General features: G+C 43.4%; 3 protein-coding genes and 1 long non-coding RNA gene across 4 annotated transcripts; all 4 read left to right on the forward strand.

The window, feature by feature from the left end:
• The first annotated feature begins 4,405 nt into the window (after nucleotides 1-4,405).
• LOC135644737 (transcription repressor OFP8-like) lies at nucleotides 4,406-5,912 on the forward strand. The gene has a single exon (XM_065162605.1). The coding sequence runs from the start codon at nucleotides 4,891-4,893 to the stop codon at nucleotides 5,596-5,598; it is 708 nt and encodes a 235-aa protein (XP_065018677.1). The 5' UTR covers nucleotides 4,406-4,890; the 3' UTR covers nucleotides 5,599-5,912.
• A 5,737-nt stretch (nucleotides 5,913-11,649) lies between these two features.
• LOC135644173 (uncharacterized) lies at nucleotides 11,650-13,001 on the forward strand. Its single transcript, XM_065161641.1, has 4 exons — nucleotides 11,650-11,687; nucleotides 11,801-11,999; nucleotides 12,087-12,245; nucleotides 12,345-13,001. The coding sequence occupies exons 1-4, from the start codon at nucleotides 11,650-11,652 to the stop codon at nucleotides 12,999-13,001; spliced, it is 1,053 nt and encodes a 350-aa protein (XP_065017713.1).
• Nucleotides 13,002-13,097: 96 nt separating this feature from the next.
• Nucleotides 13,098-13,511, forward strand: LOC103974387 (uncharacterized). The gene has a single exon (XM_009389202.2). It carries the CDS (start codon nucleotides 13,098-13,100, stop codon nucleotides 13,509-13,511), a length of 414 nt encoding a protein of 137 aa, XP_009387477.2.
• A 4,835-nt stretch (nucleotides 13,512-18,346) lies between these two features.
• LOC135644114 (uncharacterized) lies at nucleotides 18,347-20,030 on the forward strand. The gene is made up of 2 exons (XR_010498430.1): nucleotides 18,347-19,298; nucleotides 19,842-20,030. It is a non-coding gene; the product is annotated as an uncharacterized LOC135644114 (long non-coding RNA).
• The last annotated feature ends 447 nt before the right edge of the window (nucleotides 20,031-20,477 follow it).

A 20,477-nucleotide genomic window follows, 5' to 3' on the forward strand; every position in this document is an offset into this window, starting at 1 on the left:
CATTCATGAAAATTTGAGACATAATACATGAATCGAGTTCTCATGAGAATCTATTTACGTTATCTTCATTGAATTTTCTTGAAAAGATGTTGATAATTTTGACGATCTGAATTTGAATAAGTTTTACCAAAATCATGATCTTGGTTTAATGGAATTACTTGAGATGTTTTTTTTAATCAAGATCTCTTTTTTGTACTCCTATAATTTTTCTTGGTATTTTAGTAAAGAAGAGATTTTCTATGTGAATCATAATATTTTTATATGCATGAATTGAGGTCTTGTTCTCCTACAAGATTAAATGAATTTTATCTATATCATGATCTCCTAAGAGTTCTTTTTGTTAATTATTTAAGAGAATATTTGTTAAATTGGATCATGGTTTCTCTTGATTTCTTGAATTTTAAATTTGATCTTTCATTTTTTATGATTAAAATAATGATTGAAGCATTGATGATATGAATGCATGAAATACTCATGATATTGTTTTGATGCTCTAAAATGATATAAATTTGCTAGCTAATTAGTATCATGTATGATATGATGATTGATTTATTTTTAGTATCATGCATAGAGTAAGGATGATATGTAAAGTTTTAAAATTATGCATGTTGTAAATTGAAACTATAATGATGCACAAACATATTGAAATAATGATTGAAACATTAATATAATTATGAATGATGATTTAATATTATGCATGCAATACTTCAACTTATGATAATGATGCATGCAATGATAAAATATTCATGATGAAAAATTATTTTGACATTCATAACTTAATTTTTTATCTTTGATTATTCATCCTTTGTCATGTTTTGAAAATTATTGTAAAGAAAAAAAGAGATACAAAATTGTATTCTTCCCTTCTTTTTGACAATGACAAAGGGGGGAGATAGCTAGCTTGCACAAGTCAAAAAGATGCAAAAACTTGCATGCACATCTAAAGAGAAGATGTAAACATACTTCATGTAGCTTGCTTCATGTAAAACATTGTATCTTGGTAGCTTGTTATTTTGTATTATTTTTCAAAAACTTGCTAGCCTTCATACTTCAAAGAGAAGTAACACTTGCCAAATTGCTAGCTTGATTATTGTAAAATAATATAAAATTTTGCTAACTTGCACTTTGTAAAATAAGCAAAAAAATAGCACTTATCAAAAGAGAAGAAAGAGCTTGCTATCTTGAACATCACTATTTTACCAATCTTAATAAGCAAAACTTGCAACTTGCACATTGCAATAGGAAGCACGAATCACTAGCTTACACACTTCAACAAGAAGGCTATCTTGCATTTGCTTTCGAAATTTTTACTAGCTTGTATGTTGTAAACTTGCTATCTTACTACCTTGCATATCTAAAACTTGATAGCTTGCATGATATAACATTTGCTAATTTTTTTAGCTTACAAATTGCATGATGATAAAACTTGATATTGTGTTTTTCATTCAATGATTTGAACTTATATCTCAAACACTTGATAATTAGAACTTCTCCTTTTTATTGGTGACAAAAGGGGAGAAGTATGATCATGTTATGCATGATGACGTGTTGCAAGTATTAATGATGAAATTTGTAATGACTTGAATTCAGCTTGAATTCAATGTTCTATCAATATGGTATATTGATAGGGGGAGTTTGTTTAAACTCTAGGAGTTAAGGTTAACTCCGTCATCAATTAGTTATCATTATCAAAAAGGGGGAGATTGTTGAATCTTATATTTTGATGATGAAACCAATTGATAGTATTTATGATTTGATCTGTGTTTTGAGTGATGCAAGATGCTTCGATCAGGGAGAGACAATTAAAGTAGGAAGAATCATGTTAGACCGGAGGAATACGTGTCAAAAGATTGGACGTCAGGCTGGAGGATCGGTCGATGTATCGACAGAAGTCTTCGAGCCATGGATTCGGGCATCGAGCCAAGAAGAGTAGATATTGTGCCAAGGATATTGGAGTTACAGAGATCAACTAGCTAATTGGGCAATAGGTCGCAAGATCGGATGATGCGCCGAAGAATCGGATGAAGCGTCGATGGACCAATGACATGCCAGACAACATGATTCATGCTTTGTAATAATTGTCTAGATCAAAGTGTGTTTTTGTGTGTGCAGTATTAACTACAATAGCAAAGCATAAAGCAAAATGAAGTCCCGGAGTCAAGAACACGATTTCATTGGGAGTTCGAGAGTTCGTCGGAAGTCCGTACGTTCGTCAGAAGTTCTACCAGAACCAACCGAGAAGTCTAGGAGCTTGCCAAAGAAGCTCGTCGGAACTTGGCAAGAAGATTGTCATGAAGTTTAGGAGCTTGCTGGGAGACCGTTGGAACATTACCAAGAGATCGCCGGAAGTTCGTCGGAAGATCGTCGGAAGCTTGCTAGAAGAAACTGGACTTATTTTGCTTAGATTATGTCTTGCGAATTGTAATTAGCACATAATTAGAGTTAGCATTGGGAGATAATCTCATCAACTCTGTTAGAGGCCAACTGGGCCCGAAGTTGGACTGGTTTGGGCCAGATTCAAGGACCAACCAGGGTACTGAAACCTTGGCCGACGGTGGCACCGCTTGGGGAACAACACCCCAAGTATTCTGAGCAGTGGTACCGCCCAAGCTGGGTGGTGGTACCATCGACAATAATGCTACCAGCGGTGATACCACCCTTGTCAAGCTGTGGTACCGCCCAGTAGTAGATCCTGCGGCGGTAGTACCGCCCAAGAACGACAGTGGTACCACTAGCACTCAGGAAACTTGGGATGAGACCTTTTTAGGCTCCAAGTTTGAATCAACTTGAAGTCTATAAATACTCCTCTTATCCTTGGTTAACATACACACAGAGAGATTAAAAGTAAGAAAACGCTATAGAAATCTCTTGAGAAATTTCCTCCTCTAACTTAAACTTAGAATTCTGTTTAAAGAGGAGTATTTCTTTGTAAAGGTTGTCTCCTAAACCTGTGAAAAGAAGAAGAGGGGTATAAGAAGGAGGTTGATCTTCGCCTATTAAAGGAAGATCAATAGTGGATGCCGATGGCTTCGACGGAAGAGGAATCGACGGAGTGGATGTAGATCATGATGACCGAACTACTATAAAAATCTGGTTTACCTTTTCTTTTATGTAATTTATCTAACTGCAAACCTCCTTACCTTCTTACTGTGTTTTTACTACGCCTACACTCACATATGCTTTTAAGTTTTCGAAATCGATTTTTATCGTATGAAACGAAGAGATTTTCAAAACCGACGTAATTTTTACCGCTGCACTAATTCACCCCCCCCACCCCCTCTTAGTGCCGACTCGTTCTTAACAAACCCTTCTACTAAATTTAAGCCGGAAGTGGTCTTTCTAAAACGATAAATAACATCTCTCAGTTTAGTATAAAAACATAATTAAATTATTAAAAACAATGAAGAGATCAAACTTGAATTTAGTTATAAACTCTTATAAAGTAAAAAAATAAAATTAAAATATAAAAGAGGTCTTTTTTTATAATTAAAATAAAAATAAAAGTAAAAAATAAAATTCAATTCCAAAGAAATAATGTTAACGTATAAGTTAATTAGGCATGGATAGAATAATAAAAAAATTAAATAGAGATACAGAGGAGTGTTATGCTAACTAGAAAAAGAAGCTAGATGGTTAACTGTTAAATCAAGGATATTTTAAGTATTTGACAAAACATATGTACTATTAGAGAATTCATAAGCATTTCATGATAAATGTTCAAATAGATGAGTTTTATTCAAAAATTCGCCAATAAAATTTTCGGACTGAGATACATGATATTAAAATTTAAAAAGATAAATATGGTGTTTCCATACTTTGACAAGATAGATATTTATATTGCATGTAACCCATTGCAGTAAATGCAAATTTGGATTGCTATATCTGTTTAAGGAGTTATTGTCTCAATTTAGAGTATTTATTATCACTTTATGATTTATTTTCTCTGCCGAGACACTGCGACTATGTCGTGAAAACTCTACTGGGCCTTCCATGTTTGTGAAAATTTTCATCTGTTCTCCTTCTGATTCAATTTGAATGGAATCAAAAAGCAAGCAGAGAAATAAACGAGAGAGAGAGAGAGAGAGTTTTAAGTTCCAAGACTATAGCTGGATTATTTTGACTGCATCACTAAAATATCGCAGAGAACCCCACTTGCACTTGAAGTAGGTTCATCCATCTACTTCACTGATAAGATGTACTTGATCTCAGATCACAATATACTCAACAACAGACCTTGTTGTTGCTGCATGAACTCTGCATGTGGTGAAGATACAGACACTTCATTTGAGTTCAGAAACCATCCCCATCACAGTAGAGGCTTCTGCAGGCATGATCCCAAGATTCAAATTTTGCATTCAATTCCTGATAATAATATCACATCACATGAACATATGATGTTAACCCTCCTTGCCTTCATGGATCCTTCCTCCACTCGTCTTGTTGAAGGCTGAGCCTTCTTCATCCTAAAGCAAATGACAATACAGAGAGGCAAATGTGATAAAAAGAGCCTCCCCAACTAACATCCTTTTTTCCTTCATCTTCCTCCAACTCCCATTCTCACCATCCCTTCTGTAATAGCTCTCATTTATCTCTCTGTCTCTCCCTAAACCTCTTCTCTCCATCCCTCCATCATCAGCATCATCTCTCTCTCTCTCTCTCTCTCTCTCTCTCTCTCTCTCTCTCTCTCTCTCATCAACATCTTTCCTCCACTTCACCAAAATCCGAAGTGTAGCTCTTCAGCTACTTTCGCTGCTTCAATAGCCAAGAGAATGACTATGTGTTCCGGTTTCCTTCTCTTTGTTCTCTCGAGCAAAAAGGAACCTTTTTTGAGTTTCCGCCATTGCTGAAACCTCCTTCTGCACACAAAGACCTGAGCTTTCTGCGTTCCCAATGTCTTCCCGGCCGAGAATGTTAGTGATGCGGCAACCTGTGGTGGTCGACGTCGGGTGCAGCTGCCGGCGGCCAAAGCTCCCATTTTTGTTCTCCTCCTCGCAGAAAACCACCAAGCCACCGAAGAGCCCTTGCCTCCCCTACTCTTCCACCACCACTTCATCATGGGAAACCAGCATTACCGTAACCACTAACACCACTGCTGCCGCCGTGAGCTCCTCCTCCTCCTCCTCTCCCTCCCGCTACGGCGACTGCACCTCCTCTCCGTCGCTCGGGATCGACCAGCCGGAGATCTTGAAGAAGACGACTGCTAGGGGACAGCGAAGGACAAACAAGAAGAAGAGGAACAAGCGCGCGGCTGCGACGGCGGGGAGGAAGAGGGTGGTGGAGGGGAGTGTAGCAGTGGTCAAGGAGTCGTTGGATCCGTGCATGGACTTCCGGAACTCGATGCTGCAGATGATCGTGGAGATGGAGATCTACGAGTGGGAGGACCTCGGTAACCTCCTCCACCGCTTCCTTGCTCTCAACGCCCCGGGCCACCACCACCTCATCCTCCGCGCCTTCGCCGAGGCCTGGAACCTCGTCTTCGCGCCTTCTTCCCCCTCCGCCTCCACCTCAACCTCAACCGCAACCTTCTCGCCCCGCCACCGTCAGCGACCGAACTCCCTTGAACGCGAAAGCTGGGGCGAAGGAGAAGACGAGAGTTGAGATCCCGCAACTACCTAGTGCGACGTGGAAAAACTCTCCACTGGCAGGTGACAGGATCGCACACCGTAACAAAATCATAAAAAATAGATAGTAGTAAAAGTAATTATTATAATAGTTTTCTTTTTACTTTTAAGAAAGTATTGATAAAGAAATGATATGCTTTGGGCTTGAATGGTAGGTACAAGGGGAGGTGCCGTAACTTGTGAAGTGCTTTTAGATAGTAATGTGATGGTAATGGGGATAGAAAGCGGATGATGGGTTGTGGGGTGTGAGGGCTGTGCTTGTCCGTAGACTTTCAATGAATGGCTTTTTCATGTTCGTCTCTCAATGCAATCAAACATAGTTATTTTTAATTTATTATATAATGAAAAGGTATTTCACAATCATAACTTTATATTTTTAATATTTTTACAAACATATATTTTTTTAATCTTTTTATATGTTTTATTTAAATGTAATGAAAATAGATGGTTCAATGCCCAACTTGTGAACCAATAATCTACGCGTGGGATATTCAAATCAATTTGAATCAAATTGTTAAGGGTGAAATCGAGTCAAACTACGATTCAGTTAAAGTAATTGAGTTAATTAGAAGCTATCTAATTGAACCAATTAATTTGGTTCAATTAATCAATTAATAAGCTTTTAATTTTAAATAATTTTAAAATATATATTTTTAAATGAATTGATTCAGTTCAATTGAATCGAACGAGAATCTTAGTCTAATTGGATCAATAAAATTTGTGAAATTAGATCAATATCAATTAAAATTATGACATTTAAAATTGAGCTAGCCTTGTTATTGTATGCCCAATTTGATCACTAGTTTGTGAAATCCAAATGCCCAGAAGAATTTTACAATTTAATAATAAATTTGATCATATTAATATTTTTAAATTAAAATTGATTCGATTAATCTTAAATGGTTAATCGAATCAAAGAATAGTATCCTGAACCAAAACAATCAAAATCATACTATTGATAAATCAGTTCAAATCGAATTAGGTTTTTTGGTTCGATTTGAATAACCCTAAACCTAAAAATTTGATTGAGTTCATCCAAATCTATTACATGATTAAATGTTATCTTCCCACTAAAACCTTTGCTAAAAAAAATTTAAATTTTAAGTCTTATTTCTAGTGCCCATAGTTTTACTATAATAGATGTATATCAAGCCTTTATGAATAAAAAATCATGAATTAAAGAAAATATTAATATCAGATTGATACGTTTTTAGTGGTGTAAAACATCCGACTTGGAAATCATATCACCGTATCGATAATCAAATTTAACTAATATATAGAATCTCAACACTAGCCTGTTAATCAACCTGGCCAACTTGAATTTGATCTTTTCGTATTATAAAAATAATAATTTAATATTTTTTATTGGTAAAATTTTTAACCATGAGATCTAAGGCAATCGAGGATGTTGACGGATCGTTTCGTCACTAAATCTTACAATTACAAATGTTGGCATTTTAGTGATAATTTTTGTGTATCACCTATAATTATTATTTTGATAGTGTTACATGATCGACCATATATTCGATATGCACATTTGACATTACGGTTTGATATAATGATCTGGTGTTAATTACACCTTTGTTTCTCGTAGTAAGTCGATCTTATCTCAGCCTTTAATTTTGATCATATACATATCATAAATATCCGACATGTGTTCATATTGCTAAAGAAATCTATCGTATTTGATATTACTAAAAAAATAAAAACCATATTCTACTCTCATAAGTCACATAATCTATTTTATTCCTAAAAAGATTAGTGTAAATTCATCTGATTTCCCGGAAGTAATACAATTAAGTCTGTATTAACTCAATACAATCACAGACTTGAATTTTTTTTTGTTTTTTTGTTTAGTTGAACATCCAAATAAAATCCATCTTCTTCCATTGTATTCTTCGTGGCTGCAACTGATGCTAATAGATAGCCGTGCAATAAATGCTCCCCAAGGGAAGTTGCAGTTGTCAGACATGATCTTGAAGAACTGACAAGACACAGCAGTGGTGGTCACGGATGCCATGAAACCCATGGCAATGCTCATTAATGCCCTACTTATAGCTTTGTGAGCTTTGTCAATCCTCTACCCAACCTCCCCATTAGCTCCTAAGAGACTAAGAGTTTTATGTATCCTTGCCACTATGTATCAGAGTATTATTAGTCTTAAAAGACAAGTATAGTGATGAAATAGAAGTAAAACATTGAAGTAGAAATCAAGGTTTGTTATGTAACCTAAAACAAGTGCAGAGATAAAACATTGTAGAGAGTTTATAATGCATTTTGAGCTACTCTTATACGTTAAAAAACTAAGCTGTATCCTTCTTCAATAGTTTAATCAAGATTATATAGAGTAAATAAGATGAGATATTTGATAAGATAAGGTTGTAAAATTTTGCAGAAGATGGGAAGACATCGTATTTGTTGGTGAGCCTCTACGTAGTGGCCGAGAAGTCAGCATGGCTCAATCCGATCCCTGATGTGAAAAGTCACCCACGTGGAGACTCGGGCAACGATAGTGCGCATCGGGTCGGGTTGAGCTATGAGTCTTGTTGCTTGCTTCTTCGTCATCAGCCCTTGCATACAGGTCGAGATCGAAAGGGAGATTTCCCGACTCGATCCCTTCAAAGCTTAAGTTAGCGTTGTGTGGAATAAGAGTGAGTTGAATATATGAAAGTCCTCCCCCTCCTCTCCTGATTAAGGAGGGTTAGCTTTTATACATGCGAGGATGAGTTGGTCGTACATGGTCAATTTACTAGTCATAGGTGCCCTACAAGTCAATCACGTAAGTAATGGCATGTGTGATATAACACATACTCTTTTTGCTTATTATATATTGATATTTTATCACTTTATATTATTTGTTGTATAAATATATTGTGATATCCATGGATCTATGCAATGAAAATCAGATCATGATAAGATCATGATAATGAGACCGATTCACCTTTAAACACAAACCCTAAATAATCCCGGTCATAAGTTACTCGAGAGGGATATCAAGATAATCGAACAGATTATGTACTGTATATACATACATATGATGGAGGCGGTTGATCTCATAGTTGCTTATGTGGGAACACTAGGGCTATAGTACCGGTGCTCATTGAAGAATGAATTCACTCATTGATCCGCTCACATAATACTAGATGGTTGATGATGTCTTATTATCAGATAGCGATTTCGTAGTCCTAGTGGTGTATTTGATCCTTAGACTTAAAACACCAAGGATGTCCTGTATGAGTACTCCACTCTTTGATACTAGACTTATAGGTTTGGAGATTTCATATCTAGCATAACCGGTCATCGGGAGTGACAGCCAACCTTAAGAGGAATATTGAGTGTAGATAGAGGATCATCCACTCTTTGTGTCATGAGAGAAATATCTCATATGTTCTTGCTCAGACAAATCCTTGGCCAAAGTCATTTTGATTGAGAGAGAAAGAGTTCTTCGGGAGAATTCGATTATTGTGAGACTCGAGTAAAAAATGTATTGGCCTAACAATACCATACTCGGTATATAGTCTCTCGGGTATTAGATGGATGAGGGACTATATATACATGGTAACTAAAGATAGATATGTCTAATGGATTGGATTCCCCTTTATCGTTTGGAGACTATGACGTAGTGGCCTAGTACATCCATAGTTGATGAGTCAAGTGAATTATTATGGAGATAATAATTCACTGAGCCAAAAGGAGTTCTGACAGGTATGACTCACGGTCAGCTTGATATTGGGCCTAGAGGGTCACACACATATGGTAGGCATTGTGACGATTAGAGGTTTAGATATGAGATATCTGTCGGAGCTCCTATCTTATTGGATATCCAATAAGCCCTTGAATTATTGGATCCTATGGATGAGATCCAATAAGAGCCAATTAGAGATTATTGGATAGAGATCCACTAATCTAAGAGGCTTAGGTTAGTTGGATGGAGATCCAGTACCCAATAGGGTAGGATCCATTAGGGTTAAGTTGATATGGGGCATCTACAAATAGGAGGGAACCAAAGGTTCATAGGCTAGAGCTTCTTTTAATTGCCACCTCTTATTCTCCTCTCCCCTTCTCCTCCTCAAATAGCAGGCCTAGAGATTTGAGAAGCATCATCGCAACCCTACTATGTAGATTACCGCTAGAGAGGAGGACACTTGATCTCCTTCACCCTCTCCTATAGATCTGCAAGGATTCAAGGATATATGATCTCCCTAGGTAACACAATCTTTTATATATATCGATTTTAAGCACCAATCTTCGTACGACAACGAACACATCATTTAGAAATTTGGGGTTTTTATTTTTCTATTCTTCCGCAGCACATGTTATGTCACCCCCAAGAATTTCCTACACAATTAACTACGACCGACTTAAGCTTCTACGCGAGCGCTGACTGACCTACACAGATCGACATCGCGTGATGCTACCCTAAGCTTTCCAGGACAATTGTACCGTGATGATGTTATTCGTATGGAGAGGGCAGCGAGCGGTTGCCTACCACATGTGTGTTGTGTACCACATCAAACTTGAAGTTTTACGTCTACATTATCGTGTTTGCTTTGTCAAGGTCCACGTAGGCGATATCGAAATATGCCCTATCAATATCTAAATCGATTGAAGTTTATATGTCTATAAATAGGCGCGATGAGTTGTACAATAAATCTAAAATAATAAAACTTAATGCACTAGAGTTTGCTATCAAGAAGTTCTTAAAATAATAGATATAATAGAATTATATAATAAAAAATAGAAAATACTACTAAATTTGTTCTACTTGAGTGAAAGAAGAGATGGCCTTTGAGAATTGAGTGGGGCAACCAGTTTCCTCAGTACACAGACTGCTGGATATTTAGCTTAAGCTGGAAATTGACTTGAATACATCATCTGATAGGATGTATTTTGGCCTTATGTGAACCACCAACAGATGTTACAGACCGACGTAATACCGTACGCCTCCAGAACCGCAGGGTGCATGCCATGTTAAGCTCCAATGGTGCGACTATGCGGCCTGACCACCCCAAGAGCTGGGGGCGGTGCCGTCTGCTGCTAGGGCAGTACCGTCTGACGCCTCTCGAGCACCCCTGAAGACGTCATCTCGTTAGAGAGGTTGTTCCGCCCCCAGAGTCAACGGTCATGCCGGACCAGGGCCCGACCAATTCCCGCACGCAGGTATAAATACCCCCGACCTGATCCAGAAAAGGAAAAGGGAAAGAAAAGGAGAAAATGGGGAGATATTTAGAACGAATCAAACTTGCTCGTCAGAGGGGCCAAAGTCGGGACTTACCCGACGAGGGCCTTTTTGCAGGGAGGCAGTCGTCGCTGAGCCGCGAATGTCTTCTTCACACTGACGGCACCCGGTACGCAAAGGAGGGTGGCCCAACGAGTCAAACCCGACAAGTGTCAGCCCACATCTCCCACCTCCAAGAGGCTTCCACACCACAAGGAGGATCCCCACCCATCCGAGGGGATGAGAGGACACATCTTCCCACGAACAACGCTCATATCGGTCAGCTCTGGAATGCCAACTCGTAGCGAGGCTTAGGCCGACCTTGCCACCTCAACTGGTGCTCGATGCGTTTGAGGGGCACAACCACTCAAACGATAATAATTTCACCAGAGGCCGACATCGACAGGTGGGCCTAGCTGTGCTGATACATAAGTCATGACACGTTTGTTCACTAACATTTTGACGCTAGAAGAAGGGCCGATGTCACAGGAACAACTGGCAGGAACGTGCCTCGGGAGGGAGCCCCTGACCGACCTCCCTTCCTCCGAGCCAGAAGGGCAAGCCCTCTCCGCCCCTATGGACGGAAGGATATCGGCTTCAATGCCTGATCGTTACTGATGCCTGTTCAATGACCCGGGACTGTCCCTTACGAGGCGAGCCTCGGGGGGCCTGGTCGTGACGCTTGAGGCTTTCCTTAGCCTAACTAAGCAAGTACAGACCATGATAGGCATGATGCACACACTCGCCCCAATCACCCCCCAAATCGAGTGGCCCTCGACACCCCGACCGATCCAGCCCAGCAACCCCCGAATGGGGAATAGCTCGGGGTTGGGGCAGCCTCTGGGCAGGCAATAGACCCGAGGGATCCTCCCGAGCAGAATGCGCCTGCACCTTGCCGAGCCACCCCCTCTCATCTGGAGTCTGATACTATATCGTCTAACTCGGTGAATGACTCACTCAGAGCCCAATTGTCCCAGGTCAATCAGTGCTTGGACGCGTTTCAGCAAGAGCTTTGGAGATTGCACAGTGAGCCCAACGAGGGTGCTTCGAGTGGGTCCCCCTTTACCCAGGAAGTACAAGATAAGCCGGTACCCCTTAACTTCAGGTTCCTGACATTGGAAATGTACGATGGAGGCTCCGATCCCATGGAGCATGTCTCTGTATTTCGGGCCCAGATGGCCCTCTATGGCGCCTCTGATGCGCTAATGTGCTGAGCATTTCCGACCACTCTACGTGGCCCGGTGTAGACGTGGTTCAGTCGGCTGCGCCAAGCTTTAGTCTCGTCCTTCGACCAGTTGGCCGAGGAATTTAAGCAAAGCTTCCTCGCCAGCGCACGACCCAGGCCCTCCATGGCCACTTTGCTTGCACTATCTCAGCGTGAGGATGAGTCACTCTCTCAGTTCGTGGCACGGTTCACCACCAAAATCGGAGGCTTTCCGGATGCTCACCCCTCTCTAATCTTGCAGGCCTTTCTGATGGGTCTCAAATATTCAAGGTTCTTCTAGTCGTTGATCGAGAAGTCGCCAGCGACCATCTCTGAGATGCTTCAATGCGCCAACCAGTACGTTGCCGCCGAGGCTTTGGTGGCGGGGAGGCGCATGGAAGGCAAGAAGCCCAGGATGGAGCTGTCTCGAGGAACGACCTCGGTGGTCCCGATGCCTCCCCGCCGAGGGCCCAACCGACAAGACCTGCTGCTCCCAAGACCCCCACCTCTCCTCCTAAACGCATCCTGCACTGAGATCTTCCTCCAAATCAAAGAGTCGGGCCTCTTGCAGCAGCCTCGCCCTATGAAGGCCGCCTGCAGAGACCAATCTAAATACTGTAGGTTCCACCGGGACCACGGCCACGATACGGAGGACTGCCATGACCTCTGGAACCAAATAGAAGCTCTAATATGGAGAGGCCACCTCGGACGCTATCTCAAGTCCCGAGAGGCAATTCCATGCCCCAGAGGGCCTCCCGAGAGACAGATCGATGTCATCTCTAGCGGGCCGGCAGCCGGCGGCACTAGCACAGTAGCAAGAAAGGCCTACGCACGTAGTGCGGTGGAGAAGTGTCCCTGGCTTGAGCACGAGCCCACAATTACCTTTGGAGCAGGAGAGGTTGAGCGCTCCCACCATGACGATGCTCTGGTGATCTCCGTCCAAATCGCTAACGCCTGAGTCAAGAGGGTGATGGTTGATACGGGGAGTTCCGCCGACGTCCTCTACTTCAATGCCTTCGGGAGGCTCAGTTTGACCTAGGAAAACCTTACCCCTATGACGACAGCTCTTACAGGGTTCACCGGATATTCCATCTCCCCGCTCAGAACCACGGTGCTCCCCACCACCCTCGGGGAGGAACCGAGGATGAAAATAGTAATGACCACCTTCATGGTAGTTGACCTACCATCGGCCTATAATGTCATCCTCGGCCGCTCGACCCTCAACATGATCCAAGCGATGGTCTCCACCTATCACAAAACCATCAAGTTCCCAACCTCGGCAAGGATTGGGGAGGCTTGGAGCGACCCAAGGGAGTTGAGGCAATGCTACCTCACCACAGTCGCTCTCCCACCAAAGCCTCGCCCAACCACGGTTCCTGACCCCCGTGAGGCACTTGTACCACAAATGATGCTGGAGCCCCCAGAGTCACTTATTGAGGTGCCCTTGAAGCAGGGCAAACCCGACTAGACCATTAGAATCGGGACTGTGCTCCCCGAAGTGGACCAGCTCCACCTTGTCGATTTCCTAAGGGAGAACGCCGACATATTTGCATGGTCCCCTGAGGAGATGCCTGGGATTGACTCGGAGGTGGCGTAACACTGGCTCAACGTCAACCCTAGGGCGCGGCCGGTAAGGCAAAAGCTTCGAAGGTTCGCCCCCAACCGGTAGAGGGTGATCCGAGACGAGGTTGATCGCCTCATAAGGCCGGGTTCATCGCCGAGGTTAAGTACCCCCGATGGTTATCTAATGTAGTCCTCATTAGAAAGCCTAATGGAAATTAGAGAATTTGTATTGGTTATACCGATCTAAATCGAGCATACCCCAAGGACTATTATCCGCTCCCTAGGATAGACCAGTTGGTCGATGCCACCGCCGGTCATGAATGCCTTACGTTCTTGGATGCGTTCTCCGGCTACAACCAAATCCGGATGGCAACCCAAGACCGAGAAGATACCGCCTTCGTTACCAACCAAGGGGCGTACTATTACAAAGTAATGCCTTTTGGCTTGAAGAACGCCAGTGTGACCTACCAAAGGATGGTCGACAAGCTTTCCAAACACCAACTTGGGAGAAACATGGAGGTGTACATAGATGATATGATTGTAAAAAGCAAGGTCGCAGGGACACATTTGGCCAACCTGGCGAAAACATTCCAAACCCTCAGATAGTTCAACTTGCATCTGAACCCAACAAAGTGCATCTTCGAGGTCAGCTCAGGGAAGTTCCTCGATTTCATCATTCATTAACGGGGAATTGATGCCAACCCAGAGAAAGTTTGCGCCATTACTGAGATGCACTCCCCCCACTCGGCCAAAGAAGTGCAGCGATTTATCGGGAGGCTAGCAGCACTTAGCAGGTACGTGTCGCGTTCGGGCGACAAGAGCCTCCCTTTCTTCTGAGTTTTGCGATGAGCCGACAACTTCACTTAGACCCCAGAATGCAAGGAGGCCTTCGAGAAGTTGAAGGAATGCCTCGTCCGCTTACTTGGACTCACCTCACCTGAGCCGGGCGAGACCCTCGGCCTCTACTTGGCGGCCTCGCCATAAGCTGTCAGTTCAGTGCTAGTTCGGGAGGTACCATTGACGCAACAGTTGGTGCATTATATCAGCCATGTCCTCGAAGGGCCCGAAATATGATACCCCTCGATTGAAAAGCTGGCTCTTGCCCTTGTCCTAACGACCTGAAAGTTGTGGCCTTACTTCCAAGCTCATACAATCAGGGTAGTCACCGACCAACCGCTACGGCAAACCCTATCCAACTTCAATACATCAGGTCGCATGCTGCGGTGGTCGGTCGAGCTCAGCGAATTCGACATCCAATACTCCCCCAGGACCGCCATTAAAGCTCAGGTGCTGACCGATTTCATTTCCGAGCTAGCGCTTGAGGACCACGCTGTAGGGCGGTAAAGTGGCCAGGGCATGAGGACGTTGCATGTAGATAGCTCTTCCACTTCCGAGGGGGTCGGGGCTGGGTTCGTCCTCAGAGGTCGGTCGAGAGAGACCTATGAAAGATCTCTCCAATTAAAATTCCAAGCCACCAATAACGAAGCCGAGTACGCGGCGCTACTCCACGGTTTGTCTCGCTCTGGAGTTACATGTGGGCAATCTTGAAGTCTTCAGCGACTCCCAACTGGTGATGAGACACATCAACGGGAGCTGCGAAGCCCGAGACCCTGCGATGATATTATACCTAATGGAGGTAAATCGGCTCGCCCGCTATTTCGACCACTTTTCAGTCACCAGAATACCTCGGGCGCAAAACGAACGGGTTGACGTGCTGGCCAAATCAGCCTCCACTCGCACCCCTAGGTCGGTCCTGGCCACTGAGTCCATGGCAGTCCCGACCATACCGACTCATGAGGTCGCCGAAACAAATCTACCTCCAAATTGGATAGAAGAGATCCTCCACTTTAAGGCGGGTGGGAAAGAGCTCGACGATCCCGCGGTTGCAAGATGGCTGAGGCGAGCTCAAGCGGGGTACTGCATCATTGGTGGAAGATTATATCGAAGGCAATTCTCTCAACCCTCCTGTGTTGCCTTACGCCGTCGGAGGCTGAAGCCGTCCTCGCGGAGCTCCACAAGGGAATATGTGGGGAGCATGTTGGGTGGTGGACCTTGGCCTTCAAGACCCTTCGGCAGGGGTACTACTGGCCGACCATGTGCTAGGAAGCCATGACGTACATGCGACAGTGCCCGCAGTGCCAGCGGCATGCCCGACTGCCACACTAGCCGGCAGTCCCCTAACCCCCATTAATGTGGCTTGGCCCTTTGCCCAATGGGGGCTCGATCTCCTCGGGCCTTTCCCTTCGGCGTCGGGTCAGCAACGTTTCCTCATAGTCGGGGTCGACTACTTCACGAAGTGGGTCGAGGTCGAACCCTTGGCCTCCATCACCGAGAGGCATGTTCAGAACTTCACATGGAGGAACATCATCACCCGGTTCGGGATCCCGAAGGCTATCATCGCCGACAACGGGACCTAGTTCAACAACAGTAAGTTCAAGACATACTGCCAGTCCTACGGGATTCAGTTGAAGTTCAGCTCAGTTGCACACCCCCAGATCAACGGTCAGATCGAGGTGATGAACCGAGCAATAATTGAAGGCCTTAAGAAGAGAATCTCAGGCGCACGCGGGGCCTAGGTGGACGAGCTCCCTAGCATCCTATGGGCGATGTGAACAACCCCCAAAGCCGCCTCAGGAGAGTCCCCATTCATCCTGGCATATGAGACTAAAGCGATTCTTCCACCCGAGATGGTATTCCCGACCTTGCGCACCTCCCACTATGAGCGAAGGCACTCAGAGGAGGGGCTACGGGCCAACTTGGATCTCCTCGAGGAGAGAAGAGCCGAGGCACACCTGCGCACCTTGGCATACAAGAAAGCAACCGCTCGGATATTGTAATATCCCTCACTTTTGAAAATTTATTAATAAGGATTTATATGTAAATTGGAGGACTTATATGTAAATATAGAAATTTCAAGGAATAAACTGTTAAGTTGTAAAAAGAAAAAAATAAAGAAAACCGAAAATTTCGGTTTTATCCCACCGCCTCCCACGTTCTCTGTTCCCGAAACAGAGAGAGGAGCTGTGGGGCGTGCGGAGAAGAAGAAGAGAAGTAGAGGAAGAAGAGGGAGAAGAGAAGAAGAAGAAGAAGAAGAAGAAGAGAGGAGGATAGCTGCGGCAAGGCTGCAGCGAGGAGGTGTGTGGCGTTGGGGAGGAAAAGGGAAGAGGAGAAGAAGAGAAGGAGAAGAAGAGGGAAAAAGAGAGGGAAGAGGGAGAGGAGCGAGAGGTGGCAGCAGCTAGGGCTGCAGCACCTCTGTTTCCTGCAGATGGAAATAGAGGAGAGGTGTGGGGCGTTCTAAGAGGAGAAGAAGAAGAAGAGGAAGAGAAGAAGAAGAGGAAGCAGGAGAACAGGTTTTGATACCTCTGTTTCCTGCAGAGGAAACAGAGGAGAGGGTGTGTGTGACGCCGGGGAGGAGGAGGGAAGAAGAAGAGGAGAAGAAGAGAAGGGAAAGGAGGAGCTGCGGCTGCGGCGGTGGCAGCTGCAGCTGGAAGAGAAGAAGAGGAAGAGAAGAAGAAGACGAAGCAGGAGAAAAGGTTGTGATACCTCTGTTTCCTGCAGAGGAAACAGAGGAGAGGGTGTGTGTAACGCCGGGGAGGAGGAGGGAAGAAGAAGAGGAGAAGAAGAGAAGGGAAAGAAGTCGCTGCGGCTGCGGCTGTGGCAGCTGCAGCTGTGGCAGGGAAAGAGGAAGAGGAAGGAAGAAGGGAAGAAGAGAGGAAGAGAAGAAGTAGAAGCGGGTGAAGAGGTGGCACCTCTGTTTCCTGCAACAGGAAACAGAGGAAAGGAGGTGCTGTTCGTCGGGGAGAAGAAGGGGAGGAAGGAGAAGAAGAGAAGAAGAAGAAAGGAAGGAGAAAGAAGAGAAGAAGGGAAAGAAGTAGCTGCGGCTGCGGCTGTGGCAGGGAAATAGGAAGAGGAAGAAAGAAGGGAAGGAGGGGAAGAAGAGAAGGGGAAGAAGGGGCTGCGGCTGCGGCGATGACAGCTGCAGTTGGAAGAGAAGAAGGAGAGAAAGATGAGCAGGGGAGGAAGAAGAGGCTGCAGCCGTGGCTGAGGCTGCGACTGCAGCAGTGCAGCTGGGAAAGAAGAGAAGGAAAGGAAGAAGAAGAGAAAGGAAAAGGGAAGAAGAGAGGAAGAGGAGAAGGGGAGGCAGCTGCGGCAGTGGCAGCTGCAGCTGGAAGAGAAGGAGAGGAAACAGAGCAGGGAAGGAAGAAGAGGCTGCGGGTGTGGTGGCTGCGGCCGTGGCTGCGACTCCGGCTGCGGCTGCGACGTTGGCTGCGGTAGCTGCGGCAGCGGTGGTGGCTGCAGTAGCTGCTTTTAGGAAAGAGGAAGAAAGGAAAGGAAAAAAAAAAAAAGGGCCCAATGGTCGTGATTGCGGCTGCGGTGGTGGCAGCTGCGCATGCGGCAGCTGTGTTTGGGAAAGAAAAAGTAGCAACGAGAGAAGGGAGGAAGGAAGTAGTGCAGTGGAAGGGGCTGCGGTTGTGACAGCAGCTGCGGTCGTGGCTACGACTGTGGTAGTGGCAGCGGCGATGGCTGCGACAGCTATGTTTGAAAAAGAAAACAGAGGAATGAGAGTAAGAGAGAGCAGGTGACTATGCCTCTATGTTCTGCATGAGCTGCAGTTGTGGAGGAAAAAGAGAAGACATGTAGAAAACGAAACAGGGAGAGGACACGGAGGAAAAGTAGAAGAATTTGGGCTGACACTTTCCTTCGATCTTCAGATCAAAATATTTGAAAGGCAAGTTTCCCGATCGTTTCTCCTGTTATTGTTCTAATCTTTCCTATTGCAAGTTTCCCGATCGTTTTTCCTGTTATTGTTCTAATCTTTCCTATTGCAAGTGTCTTGATCTTTCCTTACTGTAATTCTATCTCTACATTTGATTTGAATATGAGGAACTTTGAATTGTTCTAGCCTTGCATTTGATATATCTCTTGTTTAGACATATCGATCCGAATCTGTGCAACGTCTGAGATTCTGACATTTCTACCTTGTTATGATTATAACTTCATGTATTGACCTCTGATTTGGACAAAAATTATTTGATCAGAATATAGACTCATAAACCTTTCTCTTGATAGCTTTCTTGAGTATATTGGAGCACGATTGATAGTTTGAATCATTTGTTCAATGTGCCTCTTGAATTTTGCCAGAAATCGAGCTTTGGTCGATTTCGTATATTCTAGTTTCATTCCTTTGGAAATTGATATCCTTTAGCTTTCTTATTCAATTGAGCTTTATATTACTGCTTTGAATTCTTGTATGCTCTTGTCCTACATGTATTTGGATACCTAAATATATTATGTAAACTTCATGTTTGTATCGTAATGTTTCATAAAGGCACATGTACATTTTGTTGTTCCGCATGTGCTTCCGATATGTCCTAATTTATTGTTCACAATACCCTTTTGTACTCTGGTGTTTGTGGGATTATTTGGACCTTTGCCAGAAATGGTAAAGGGTATGTGCTTAGAGCCCGCGATGCTCTAGATTATGTTTGGTGATCATTCAGAAATGGATGGACCATATTATGTTTGGAATCCCACTTTACCATCTATCTGTTTGATATGAAATTCAGAGCCGACCTAGCACTTGGGTAGGGTCAGAGGGCTCGAGTAGGAAAGGGCTACCCGTGGATGGAGTCGAGAACTCATCACGGTGTGGAGCCACCACTGAGTTAAACCTCATATGCACTATGCTACGGTACGACGTTTGAGCTTCTATTTCGTATTCGTTCTTTGATATGCTTCGAAATGGTCCATATGCCATTGATATGTTCCGAAATGTTTCATTTATCATTGATATGCTCCAAAACATTTCATACGCCTTTGATATGCTCCGAAATGTTTCATTTGTTATTGTTACGCTTCGAAATGTTCCATATGTCATTGATATGCTCCGGAACATTTCATACGCTATTGATATGCTCTAGTTACTCTGTGCTCCATTCGCTATGAACTGATATATTCTGAAATGTCCTGTTTGCCATTAATATGCTCCGGATCATCTCGTACGCTATTGATATGCTCCGATTACTCTATGCTCCATTTGTTATGAACCAAATATGTTAGGAATGAAATGACATTTGCGATTCTGTATCTAATGAGATGATATCTTTGAATCTCTTGGATTCTGTCTTGCATTGTGATATCTTGTTTGTTTGAAACTATCTCTTCTCGTGCTATATATGCTTTGTTACTTGCTGAGCTGTTTTTAGCTCACTCCGTTGTTATATAAATCTTTCAGGTCAGCTTGTTACTCTTTGAGATGTTTGAATTGGGTTGAGGCAGTGGAGAGCTATTCTGAATTATGGGCAAATCTTGTTGGTTATTATGTTATTGTTGTATAAGCATATTTTGTATGTAATGAAATGTTGTCGATGAACCGAAATGGATATACCTTGTAAAAGTGTTAGAAGATCTCTCTTATTTGGAATTTCGGAATGTTAAGTCTAGTTTATGATGATATGAACTTGTGGTAAATGGTTGGAGTTCTGATTGTATAAATTACTTAGCTTGTGGATTTATAAATATTGTTCATGTTTGTTAAGTTGGCTTGGATTGTCATAAATGTGAATTATCGAGTGATGTGATATATGATTATAAACTGTACATGTTTTATAGATATGAATTTGATAGAATGTTTTTCAGTGTCCTCAAATGTTAGTTTGGATTGGTTTGCGTTGAAATTTTTTTTTTTAATATCATCGATATTATTTGAGGGGCGTGACAGATATACAACCGGAGGGTCCATCCGTGGCTTATTCAAGTCAGGGACCTCATCCTCCGAAAAGCAGAAGTGAGCAATTCGGCCCAAGCAAGGGAAAACTTGAACCCAACTAGGAAGGCCCCTACCAAGTCTATGACATGGTGTGGGAAGGCA

The sequence above is a fragment of the Musa acuminata genome, chromosome BXJ3-8 (genome assembly GCF_036884655.1).
Source record: "Musa acuminata AAA Group cultivar baxijiao chromosome BXJ3-8, Cavendish_Baxijiao_AAA, whole genome shotgun sequence".
Lineage (NCBI taxonomy): Eukaryota > Viridiplantae > Streptophyta > Magnoliopsida > Zingiberales > Musaceae > Musa > Musa acuminata.

Coding starts and splice junctions, on each gene's coding strand:
- LOC135644737 (XM_065162605.1), top strand. CDS start 4,891: ATGTCTTCCCGGCCGAGAATGTTAGTGATGCGGCAACCTGTGGTGGTC.
- LOC135644173 (XM_065161641.1), top strand. CDS start 11,650: ATGGGGAATAGCTCGGGGTTGGGGCAGCCTCTGGGCAG. Junction 11,688..11,800: donor TTGGGGCAGCCTCTGGGCAG/GCAATAGACCCG, acceptor TGACTCACTCAG/AGCCCAATTGTCCCAGGTCA. Junction 12,246..12,344: donor AGTCACTCTCTCAGTTCGTG/GCACGGTTCACC, acceptor AGGTTCTTCTAG/TCGTTGATCGAGAAGTCGCC.
- LOC103974387 (XM_009389202.2), top strand. CDS start 13,098: ATGACGACAGCTCTTACAGGGTTCACCGGATATTCCATCTCCCCGCTC.